At 45.3% G+C, this 12,958-nt stretch overlaps 1 protein-coding gene across 2 annotated transcripts in view; it reads right to left on the minus strand.

The window, feature by feature from the left end:
• The window catches only part of LOC106596081 (glutamate receptor 2), a 116,377-nt gene extending 108,448 nt beyond the window's left edge, over window positions 1-7,929 (minus strand). Inside the window, exon 1 of one of the 2 annotated variants that reach the window (XM_082972305.1) lies at window positions 7,441-7,929. In XM_082972305.1, coding sequence (XP_082828431.1) covers window positions 7,441-7,573 — 133 coding nt within the window. In that variant the 5' untranslated portion in view covers window positions 7,574-7,929. The remainder of the gene's footprint in view (window positions 1-7,440) is intronic. The other variant, XM_082972304.1, reaches the window with a different exon arrangement.
• Window positions 7,930-12,958: the final 5,029 nt, after the last annotated feature.

The raw sequence follows: 12,958 nt of genomic DNA on the forward strand, positions 1-12,958 counted from the left end.
GTCCACGTGCCTGCCCCCTCATCGCCTATGGGACTGCACTATCGACCTACTGTCTGGTTCTACCCTCCCGCGGGGGCACATCTACTCTATCTCGCATGCAGAGACCAAACCCAATGGTGGCCTACGTCCAGGAGGCGCTGGCCCAAGGATTCCTCCGTCCGTCCACCTCACCGGCCTCCTCCAGCATCTTTTTCGCAAAGAAGGATTGAGGTCTGCGCCCCTGTATTGATTACCGGACACTGAATAAGGCAACTGTTAAATTCAGTTATCCCCTGCCTCTCATATCCACTGTGATAGATCAGATGCACGGTGCTCAGTACTTTACCAAATTGTATTTACGTAGTGCCTACGACCTGGTGCGCATTAGAGAGGGGGATGAATGGAAGACCGCCTTCAGCACCAGCACCGAGCACTACGAATACAGGGTAATGCCCTACGGCCTGACAAATACACCCTCTGTGTTTCAATCCGTCATTAACGAGGTGTTTAGAGACATGTTGTGTCGCTGTGTAGTGGTGTACATAGACGACATCTTGGTGTTCTCCACGACACGCGAGCAACATGTCTCTCATGTCAGGTCCGTTTTGGAGAAGCTGATAGGGCATCACCTGTACGCCAAGGCAGAGAAGTGCCTTTTCTTCCAGCAGGCAGTCTCCTTCCTGGGCTAGCGGATATCCACCGCAGGAGTGGAGATGGAAGAGCAGAGGGTCAGTGCAGTACGGTCGTGGCCTGTTCCATCCAACATAAAGGCGGTGCTGCGCTTCCTAGGTTTTGCCAACTATTTCAGGCTCTTCATTAGGAGTTTCAGCACAGTAGTGGCCCCTCTCACCTCCCTCCTGAAGGGAGGACCTCGACAGCTGCGCTGGACTAAGGAGGCCAACGAAGCCTTCCGTAAGCTCAATGAACGTTTTACAAACGCACCTGTTCTGGCTCATCATGACTCGTCTCTGCCCTTCATCGTGGAGGTGGACACTCTGCCCTTCATTGTGGCTCCTGTCGTGTGGAATGCGGACGCGGACATCCGTCGAGCCCTCACCTGCCCACTGTCCCGGGAGGCGTACCTACATGCCCTCTGATGTGCGGGACCGTCTCCTCGCCTGGGCACACACAGCACCTGTGTCGGGGCACCCGGGTATAGCCCGTACTAACAACTGTCTCTCCGCCAAGTACTGGTGGCCCACCTTTGCCCAGGATGTCCGGGTTTACGTCTCTTCCTGATCCACCTGCGCACAGAGTGTCACGACTTCTGCCGAAGTCGATGCCCCTCCTTGCATGGGTGGTGCTCAGCGGTCGACGTCACCGGTCTTCTAGCCATCATTGATCAGTTTTTCATTTTCCATTGGTTTTGTCTTGTCTTCCATCACACCTGGTTCCAATCCCATTAATTGCTTGTGTATTTAACTCTCTGTTTCCCCTCCTGTTCTTGTCGGTGATTGTTTGTATGTTATGTTACGTGGGTTTGTGTATCGGTGTGCGACGGGTATCCTTTACCCATTTTATTTTGTACTTTGGTTTTGGAGTTTGTTTTTCATTAAATACTCCATATTAACCAACTTGGTTTCTCCGGCGCCTGACTTCCCTCGCACCTACATACACGAATATGACACAGAGCAAGACACTGAGACACCTCCCCTATGGCAAACTCCACCCGCTGCCGGTTCCACAAAGCCCCTTGGCCCATCTCTCCGTGGACTTTGTCACAGACCTTCCCCTCTCAGAGGGGCACACAACCATCCTGGCCATTGTGGACCGGTTTTCCAAAGCCTGTTGTTTGATTCCTCTGCCTGGTCTCCCTACGGCCATGCAGAACATGGAGGCTCTCTTCTCTCATGTCTTCCGGCACTAGGGATCCTGGAGGACATCGTGTCTGACCGTGGTCCTCAGTTCACCTCCTGTGTCTGGAAGGCCTTCATGGAACGACTGGGGGTCACAGTCAGCCTCACCTCCAGGTACCATCCCCAATCAAATGGGAAGGTGGAAAGGGTAAATCAGGAACTGGGTAGGTACCTGTGGGCTACCTTGGGCAGAATATGCACAAAACTCCCTCCGTCACTCCTCCACTAACCTCACACCCTTTCAGTGTGTTCTAGGCTATCAGCCGGCCCTGGCACCGGAGTCAGATCAAGGCTCCTGCTGTGGACGATTGGTTCCGGCATACCGAGGAGGTATGGAACACAGTGCACACCTGTCTCCAGTGCGTCGTCCTCCAGCAGAAGGCACAGGCCCATCGTCACCGCAGTGTGACCCCGGTCTTTCACCCCGGTGACAGGGTCTGGCTTTCTACGAAGGACCTGCCCCTCCGTCTGCCCTGCCGGAAGCTGAGGTTTGTGGGGCCGTTTAAAGTCCTGAGGACAGTCAATGAGGTGACGTACAGATTACAGCTCCCTGTCAATTACCGTATCTTACCCTCATTTCATGTATCTCTCCTCAGGCTGGTGGCAGCTGGTCCCTTGGCTAGTGTTGGACCCCACGATGCACCTCCCCCTCCCTTGGACGTCAACGGGGCCCCGGTGTACTCCGTCCGCAGCCTGGTGGACTCATGACATTGTAGGCGGTCTCTCCAGTACCTGGCCGACTGAACCGGTACAGTCCTGAACAGCAGTGCTGGGTTCCGGCGTGAGACGTCCTGGACCGTTCTCTCATTCGGAACTTCCACAGGTGTCGTCCAGATCGACCTGCACCGCATCTCCGGGGTCGTCCCCAAGGTCGGCGGTGCCCTGCTGCTGGAGCAGCGCCTCGGGATGGGGTACTGACACACCAGCCTTCGCTTTGGCTCCCCCTCCTGTCCATCTCAGGCATTCAGCGTCGCCGGGCTGTATCACAACCGATTGGGAGTCCCATAAGGCGGCGCACAATTGGCCCAGTGTCGTCCCGGTTTGGCCGGTGTAGGCCGACATTGTAAATAAGAATTTGTTCTTAACTGACTTGGCTAGTTAAATAAAGGTTAAATCAAATTTTTAAAAGCTGCTGCCGAACCTGCTGCTGGCAAACGCCCTTCACTCATCAACCCCGGACTTGTCTCGTCATCATTACACACACCTGGTTCCAATCCCCACTCAATCACTGTATATATACAAGCAACAATATATATATATATATATATACTCCCTCTGTCATTTGTCTTTGTCGGTCATTGTAAATGTTGCTTGATTTCCTGAGAGGAATCTATCCTACTATTTCCTGAGTACTTTATTATTTTGCACTTTGGGTTTCATCCCGCTTTTATATACAGTGAGGGAAAAAAGTTTTTGATCCCCTGCTGATTTTGTACATTTTCCCTCTGACAAAGAAATGATCAGTCTATAATTTTAATGGTAGGTTTATTTGAACAGTGAGAGATAGAATAACAAAAAAAATCCAGAAAAACCCATGTCAAAAATGTTACATTGATTTGCATTTTAATGAGGGAAATAAGTATTTAACCCCCTCTCAAATCAGAAAGAGGAGCACTCTTAAAGTGCTCCTAATCTCAGTTTGTTACCTGTATAAAAGACACCTGTCCACAGAAGTAATCAATCAATCAGATTCCAAACTCTCCACCATGGCCAAGACCAAAGAGCTCTCCAAGGATGTCAGGGACAAGATTGTAGACCTACACAAGGCTGGAATGGGCTACAAGACCATCGCCAAGCAGCTTGGTGAGAAGGTGACAACAGTTGGTGTGATTATTTGCAAATGGAAGAAACACAAAAGGACTGTCAATCTCCCTCGGCCTCAAGATCTCACCTCGTGGAGTTGCAATGATCATGAGAATGGTGAGGAATCAGCCCAGAACTACACGGGAGGATCTTGTCAATGATCTCAAGGCAGCTGGGACCATAGTCACCAAGAAAACAATTGGTAACACACTACGCCGTGAAGGACTGAAATCCTGCAGCGCCCGCAAGGTCCCCCTGCTCAAGAAAGCACATATATATGCCCATCTGAAGTTTGCCAATGAACATCTGAATGATTCAGAGGACAACTGGGTGAAAGTGTTGTGGTCAGATGAGACCAAAATGGAGCTCTTTGGCATCAAATCAACTCGCCGTGTTTGGAGGAGGAGGAATGCTGCCTATGACCCCAAGAACACCATCCCCACCGTCAAACATGGAGGTGGAAACATTATGCTTTGTGGGTGTTTTTCTGCTAAGGGGACAGGACAACTTCACCGCATCAAAGGGACGATGGACGGGGCCATGTACCGTCAAATCTTGGGTGAGAACCTCCTTCCCTCAGCCAGGGCATTGAAAATGGGTCGTGGATGGGTATTCCAGCATGACAATGACCCAAAACACACGGCCAAGGCAACAAAGGAGTGGCTCAAGAAGAAGCACATTAAGGTCCTGGAGTGGCCTAGCCAGTCTCCAGACCTTAATCCCATAGAAAATCTGTGGAGGGAGCTGAAGGTTCGAGTTGCCAAACGTCAGCCTCGAAACCTTAATGACTTGGAGAAGATCTGCAAAGAGGAGTGGGACAAAATCCCTCCTGAGATGTGTGCAAACCTGGTAGCCAACTACAAGAAACGTCTGACCTCTGTGATTGCCAACAAGAGTTTTGCCACCAAGTACTAAGTCATGTTTTGCAGAGGGGTCAAATACTTATTTCCCTCATTAAAATGCAAATTAATTTATAACATTTTTGACATGCGTTTTTCTGGATTTTTTGTTGTTATTCTGTCTCTCACTGTTCAAATAAACCTACCATTAAAATTATAGACTGATCATTTCTTTGTGAGTGGGCAAACGTACAAAATCAGCAGGGGATCAAATACTTTATTCCCCCACTGTATGGTGCTTTAATAAATTCAGTAGTTCTAAACCTGCGACTGACTCCTCTCTACACTTGTGACAACTGAACTGAAACAGATATCCATATTGAACAGATATCCATATTGAACTGAAACAGCCATCCACATCTAACTCAAACAGCCATATTGAACTGAAACAGCCATTCATATCTAACTCAAACAGCCATATTGAACTGAAACAGCCATCCATATCTAACTCAAACAGCCATATTGAACTGAAACAGATATCCACATCTAACTCAAACAGCCATATTGAACTGAAACAGCCATCCATATCTAACTCAAACAGCCATATTGAACTGAAACAGCCATCCATATCTAACTCAAACAGCCATATTGAACTGAAACTGCCATTCATATTGAACTGAAACAGCCATCCATATCTAACTCAAACAGCCATATTGAACTGAAACAGCCATCCATATCTAACTCAAACAGCCATATTGAACTGAAACAGCCATCCATATCTAACTCAAACAGCCATATTGAACTGAAACAGCCATCCATATCTAACTCAAACAGCCATATTGAACTGAAACAGATATCCATATCTAACTCAAACAGCCATATTGAACTGAAACAGCCATCCATATCTAACTCAAACAGCCATATTGAACTGAAACTGCCATTCATATTGAACTGAAACAGCCATCCATATCTAACTCAAACAGCCATGTTGAACTGAAACAGCCATTCATATCTAACTCAAACAGCCATATTGAACTGAAACAGCCATCCATATCTAACTCAAACAGCCATATTGAATTGAAACAGCTATCCATATCGAACTGAAACATCCACCCATATTGAACTGAAACATCCATCCATATCGAACTGAAACATCCATCCATATCAAACTGAAACAACCATCTATATTGAACTGAAACAGCCATCCATATTGAACTGAAACGGCTATCCATATTGAACTGAAACAGCCATCCACATTGAACTGAAACAGCCATCCACATTGAACTGAAACAGCCATCCACATTGAACTGAAACAGCCGTCCATATGGAACTGAAACAGCAACATTTTACTGAAACTGCCATCCATATTGAACTGAAACAGCTATACAAATGGAACTGAAACTTCCATGCATAATGAACTGAACCATCCATCCATATTGAACTGAAACAGCTATCCATAATGAACTGAAACAGCCATCCACATTGAACTGAAACAGCCATCCATAATGAACTGAAACAGCCATCCATATTGAACTGAAACAGCCATCCACATTGAACTGAAACAGCCATCCATATTGAGCTGAAACAGCTATCCATGATGAACTGAAACAGCCATCCACATTGAACTGAAACAGCCATCCACATTGAACTGAAACAGCCATCCATAATGAACTGAAACAGCCATCCATATTGAACTGAAACGGCTATCCATATTGAACTGAAACAGCCATCCACATTGAACTGAAACAGCCATCCACATTGAACTGAAACAGCCATCCACATTGAACTGAAACAGCCGTCCATATGGAACTGAAACAGCAACATTTTACTGAAACTGCTATCCATATTGAACTGAAACAGCCATCCACATTGAACTGAAACAGCCATCCATAATGAACTGAAACAGCCATCCATATTGAACTGAAACAGCTATCCATAATGAACTGAAACAGCCATCCATAATGAACTGAAACGGCCATCCATAATGAACTGAAACAGCCATCCACATTGAACTGAAACAGCCATCCATAATGAACTGAAACAGCCATCCACATTGAACTGAAACAGCCATCCATAATGAACTGAAACAGCCATCCATAATGAACTGAAACAGCCATCCACATTGAACTGAAACAGCCATCCATAATGAACTGAAAGAGCCATCCACATTTAACTGAAACAGCCATCCATAATGAACTGAAAGAGCCATCCACATTTAACTGTCAGACACATTTAATTGAAATAGATATATTGAACTGAAACCGACATATTGAACTGAAACAGACCTATTTAACGATCAGTCTATGAGAAGTCACTGTGAGGTTGTCTGGAACAGGCCTTGCATCCCCGACTGCTGTTACTGTATAATAATAATAATCATAATAATACCAATAATAATCCTTATCAAGGCCTGGTATGATACCCAGCTCTGTCGTCCATGATAATGCAGCAGGAAGCAGACCTGATCATTAATAACACCATCTTTAATCTGTTTTAAAGAGAAGGCATGGAACCCCTTCTGCCTTCTCAATAGCTCACATATACCCCATCACTCACTCTCTCCTTAATCCCCCTTCTCTCTCTCCCTCCTCTCTCCCTCTCTTCCTTCTCCCCCTCCTCTCTCTCCCCCTCCTCTCTCCCTCCTCTCCCCCTCCTCTCTCTCCCTCCTCTCTTTCCCTCTCCTTCTCCCCCTTCTCTCTCTCCCCCTCCTCTCTCTCCCTCCTCTCCCTCTCTTCCTCCTCCCCCGTTTCTCCCTCCCGCCATCTCAGATGCAGTGTAATGCAGATGAAACCGCCGCTCCAGTGTTATGCAGGCTAATATACAGACTACGCGTCAGTACACGGAGAGAACATAGGCCACTGTCTAATGCAATATATATATATATATATATATATATATATATATATATATATATGTTATATGAGCATTTTTCCCCCAGATGTAATATATATGAATGTACCTACCGATCTGAACACTGGGAGAACCGCAGAGCGCCTCGCGTCTCAAGCAGATAACAGTCAGTAGAAACACGAGCAGCAGATTCCTCCTCATCGTTGTTAGTTCAGACATTTCATACCGAGAGGCGTCGACATACATCCGCCGAACAACGGTCCAGTTCCTCCGGACAGACACACAGACGGCTAATCAGACGGTCGGCATGGCGACCCGGTTACCGGACAGCAGGAGGGTTGCGTGTCTAATTCACTGTTCTCAGGTCCCGAAGCGGTTCGGTCGTGGGAAGATCGCTCCAGCTCTGCGGATCTCTGTATCTCTTTCTCTCTCTCTCTCTCTCTCTGTCTCTCTCTCTCTCTCTCTCTGTCTCTCTCTCTCTCTCTCTCTCTCTCTCTCTCTCTGTCTCTCTGTCTCTCTCCCTCTCTCTGTGTCTCTCTCTCTCTCTGTGTCTCTCTCTCTCTCTGTGTCTCTCTCTGTCGCTCTCTCTCTCTCTCTCTCTCTCTCTCTCTCTCTCTCTCTCTCTGTCTTTGTCTCTCTCTCTCTCTCTCTCTCTCTCTTTATGAGGCGCGCGAACACTGCTGGAGCCTTTTCATCATCGATAGCGCGCGTACAGTTTAGGAATACCGATGAGAACGGAAAGAGCCGAGAGCGGCCGAGAGCAGCGGAGTCAGGTTGTTGGGGAAACAGTCCAGATTACTGATGGGCTTTCCGGCTCGTTCGGCTCAGCTCTCTTTTGGCTCCCAAACGGCTCTTTAAAAATTATATGTTTTTGTATTTTTTCAAGTCAAACAGTTTGCGATAGTTTGACTATGATTGGTGTTAAAACAATTCAAATTAAATTATTATTATTTTTTTTTTTTTTAAAGTTAATTAAATCATACTCTACCTTAACCACAATATATTTTAAAATTACATTTTACATTTTAGTCATTTAGCAGACGCTCTTATCCAGAGCGACTTACAGTGGTGAATGCATACATTTCATACAATTTCATACATTTTTTTTTTCTTTCTGTGCATTGGTTTGTTATGAAAAAGAATGCTATTAACCTGTTGGGTCTAGGGGGCAGCATTTACACGTCTGGATAAAAAAAATTTACCCGATTTAATCTGGTTACTAATCCTACCCAGTAACTAGAATATGCATATACTTATTATATATGGATAGAAAACACTCTAAAGTTTCCAAAACTGTTTGAATGGTGTCTGTGAGTATAACAGAACTCATTTGGCAGGCAAAACCCTGAGACATTTTCTGACAGGAAGTGGATACCTGATGTGTTGTATTGACTTTAAACCTATCCCATTGAAAAACACAGGGGTTTAGGAATATTTTGGCACTTCCTATTGCTTCCACTAGATGTCACCAGCCTTTACAAAGTGTTTTGAGTCTTCTGGAGGGAGATCTGACCGAACAAGAGCCATGGAACGGTGATGTCCCATTAGACACCTGGCGCGCTACTTCATGTTGGGTACCCTCGTTCCAATACGTTATAAAAGGCTATGCATTCGTCCACCTTGAATATTATTCATGTTCTGGTTAAAAAAGGCCCTAATGATTTATGCTATACAACGTTTGACATGTTTGAACGAACGGAAATATATTTTTTCCCCTCGTTCATGACGAGAAGTCCGGCTGGCTTACATCATGTGCTAACGAGACGGAGATTTTTGGACATAAATGATGAGCTTTTTTGAACAAAACTACATTCGTTATGGACCTGTGATACCTGGAAGTGACATCTGATGAAGAGAATCAAAGGTAATGGATTATTTACATAGTATTTTCGATTTTAGATCTCCCCAACATGACGTCTAGTCTGTATCGCAACGCGTATTTTTCTGGGCACAGTGCTCAGATTATTGCAAAGTGTGATTTCCCAGTAAGGTTATTTTTAAATCTGGCAAGTTGATTGCGTTCAAAAGATGTAAATCTATAATTCTTTAAATGACAATATAATATTTTACCAATGTTTTCTAATTTTAATTATTTAATTTGTGACGCTGACTTGACTGCCGGTTATTGGAGGGAAACGATTTCCTCAACATCAATGCCATAGTAAAACGCTGTTTTTGTATATAAATATGAACTTGATAGAACTAAAAATGCATGCATTGTCTAACATAATGTCCTAGGAGTGTCATCTGATGGAGATTGTAAAAGGTTAGTGTATCATTTTAGCTGGTTTTATGGTTTTGGTGACCCTGTCTTTGACTTGACAAAACATTACACACAACTCTTGTAAATGTACTGTCCTAACATACTCTAAATTTATGCTTTCGCCGTAAAACCTTTTTGAAATCGTAAAACGTGGTTAGATTAAGGAGATGTTTATCTTTCAAATGGTGTAACATAGTTGTATTTTTGAAAAATTTGAATTTTGACATTTATTTGGATTCAAATTTGCCGCTCTTGAAATGCACCTGCTGTTGATGGAGTGCACCACAGGTGGCACGCTAGCGTCCCACCTAGCCCCAAGAGGTTTTTAAACATTTACATGTAAAGTATAAGTTTTTAATGTATATAAACAAAGTGCATATAAATGTAACAATTCAAAATGAATACAATCTGAACAGCATAATAATAGAATATTGCTCCATATCAAAGAATAATAAACAACAATGTGCAGAACTGCAGCATCCGACTAAAAACATTAAACGGGCCCCTCTTTTCTCTCTCTTCTTTAGTGCCATGTTACAACCAGCAGCACACAGCAATGCTGACCAGATTTTGCTTTTATGAGAGATTTGCATTCAGAACTGCAAGCTGCCTCACTGTCGAGGGGCTGATGTGGTTTCTTCTCTCAGTAATTATTTGTCCCGTTTTTCGAGAAGACCCTCTCAGAGGGAACGGATGAGGCCACTATGCAGAGACTCCCTGTCAGGACTTTAGGAAGCCGTGGGTAGACAGAGGCCTTGTTCTTCCACCAGCTCAGAGGATCTGCAGAGGGGCTCCTCCAAATAGGATCGGACCTCCATTATGGCATCTATGCAACTTTTCAGGGAAGTTAGGAGCCAATATACACAGGCAGTCAGGCAAACTAAGGCTAGCTTTTTCAAACAGAAATTTGCATCCTGTAGTACAAACTCCAAAAAGTTCTGGGACACTGTAAAGTCCATGGAGAATAAGAGCACCTCCTCCCAGCTGCCCACTGCTCTGAGGCTAGGAAACACTGTCACTACCGATAAATCCACTATAATTGAGAATTTCAATAAGCATTCCTCTACGGCTGGCCATGCTTTCCACCTGGCCACCCCTACCCCGGTCAACTGCCCGGCACCCTCCACAGCAACCCGCCCAAGCCCCCACCATTTCTCCTTCTCCCAAATCCAGATAGCTGATGTTCTGAAAGAGCTGCAAAATTTGGACCCCTACAAATCAGCTGGGCTAGACAATCTGGACCCTTTCTTTCTAAAATTATCTGCCGAAATTGTTGCAACCCCTATTACTAGCCTGTTCAATCTCTCTTTCGTGTCGTCTGAGATTCCCATAGATTGGAAAGCAGCTGCTGTCATCCCCCTCTTCAAAGGGGGAGACACTCTAGACCCAAACTGCTACAGACCTATATCTATCCTACCCTGCCTTTCTAAGGTCTTCGAAAGCCAAGTTAACAAACAGATCACTGACCATTTCAAATCCCACCGTACCTTCTCTGCTATGCAATCTGGTTTCAGAGCTGGTCATGGGTGCACCTCAGCCACGCTCAAGGTCCTAAACGATATCATAACCGCCATCGATAAGAGATATTACTGTGCAGCCATATTCATCGACCTGGCCAAGGCTTTCGACTCTGTCAATCACCACATTCTTATCGGCAGACTAAACAGCCTTGGTTTCTCAAATGACTGCCTCGCCTGGTTCACCAACTACTTCTCAGATAGAGTTCAGTGTGTCAAATCGGAGGGCCTGTTGTCCGGACCTCTGGCAGTCTCTATGGGGGTGCCACAGGGTTCAATTCTCGGGCCGACTCTCTTCTCTGTGTACATCAATGATGTCGCTCTTGCTGTTGGTGATTCTCTGATCCACCTCTACGCAGACGACACCATTCTGTATACTTCTGGCCCTTCTTTGTTTGAGTTAGATGTGGATATCTGTTTCAGTTCAATTGTCACAAGTGTAGAGAGGAGTCAGTCGCAGGTTTAGAACTACTGAATTTATTAAAGCACCATATATAAACTAACCTCCAGACGAGCTTCAATGCAATCAGTCAATCAGCATTGTCCGGACCTCTGGCAGTCTCTATAGGGGTGCCACAGGGTTAAATTCTCGGGCCGACTGTTTTCTCTGTATACATCAATGATGTCGCTCTTGCTGCGGGTGATTCTCTGATCCACCTCTACGCAGACGACACCATTCTGTATACTTCTGGCCCTACTTTGGACACTGTGTTAACTAACCTCCAGATGAGCTTCAATGCCATACAACTCTCCTTCCGTGGCCTCCAACTGCTCTTAAATGCAAGTAAAACTAAATGCATGCTCTTCAACCGATCGCTGCCCGCACCTGCCCGTCTGCCCAGCATCACTACTCTGGACGGTTCGGACTTAGAATATGTGGACAACTACAAATACCTGGGTGTCTGGCTAGACTGTTAACTCTCCTTCCAGGCTCACATTAAACATCTCCAATCCAAAATTAAATCTAGAATCGGCTTCCTATTTCGCAACAAAGCATCCTTCACTCATGCCGCCAAACATACCCTCGTAAAACTGACCATCCTACCGATCCTCAACTTCTGCGATGTCATTTACAAATAGCCCCCAACACTCTACTCAACAAATTGGATGCAGTTTATCACAGTGCCATCTGTTTTGTCACCAAAGCCCCATATTGGGGTGGCAGGGTAGCCTAGTGGTTAGAGTGTTAGACTAGTAACCGGAAGGTTGCAAGATCAAATCCCTGAGCTGACAAGGTGAACATCTGTCATTCTTCCCCTGAACAAGGCAGTTAACCCATTGTCCCTAGGCTGTCATTGAAAATAAGAATTTGTTCTTAACTGAATTGCCTAGTTAACCTCTTGACGTTACCCTAGGATAGGGGGCGCCACAGCGCATTTTGGAAAAAATTCGTGCCCATTTTCAACGGCCTACTAATCAAACTCAGAAGCTAGGATATGCATATAATTAATACCTGTGGATAGAAAACACCCTAAACTTTCTAAAACTGTTTGAATGGTGTCTGTGAGTATAACAGAACTCATATGGCAGTCAAAACCCCGAGACAGATTGAAACAGGAAGTGGAATTCTGAATTGTGGACTCAACTTCACGTCGTTGCCTATTATTCACACCGTGAGCTATCGTTCATTGAGCACTTCCTATTGCTTCCACAAGATGTCCCCAGTCTTTACAAAGTGTTTTGAGCCTTCTACTGTCGAAACTCAGTGAATGAGACGCGTTGGAAATTGGTCACAGGGGGAGGGCCATCACCATTATGACGCCGGCGGCCCTGTCTACCACCACCTTTCGAAACGTTTTGAAACACAATGCAATCGTCCCCCTCGAATCTTATTGGCTCTCTTGTTGAAAC

The sequence above is a fragment of the Salmo salar genome, unplaced genomic scaffold (genome assembly GCF_965601325.2).
Source record: "Salmo salar unplaced genomic scaffold, fSalSal1 ptg000645l, whole genome shotgun sequence".
NCBI lineage: Eukaryota > Metazoa > Chordata > Actinopteri > Salmoniformes > Salmonidae > Salmo > Salmo salar.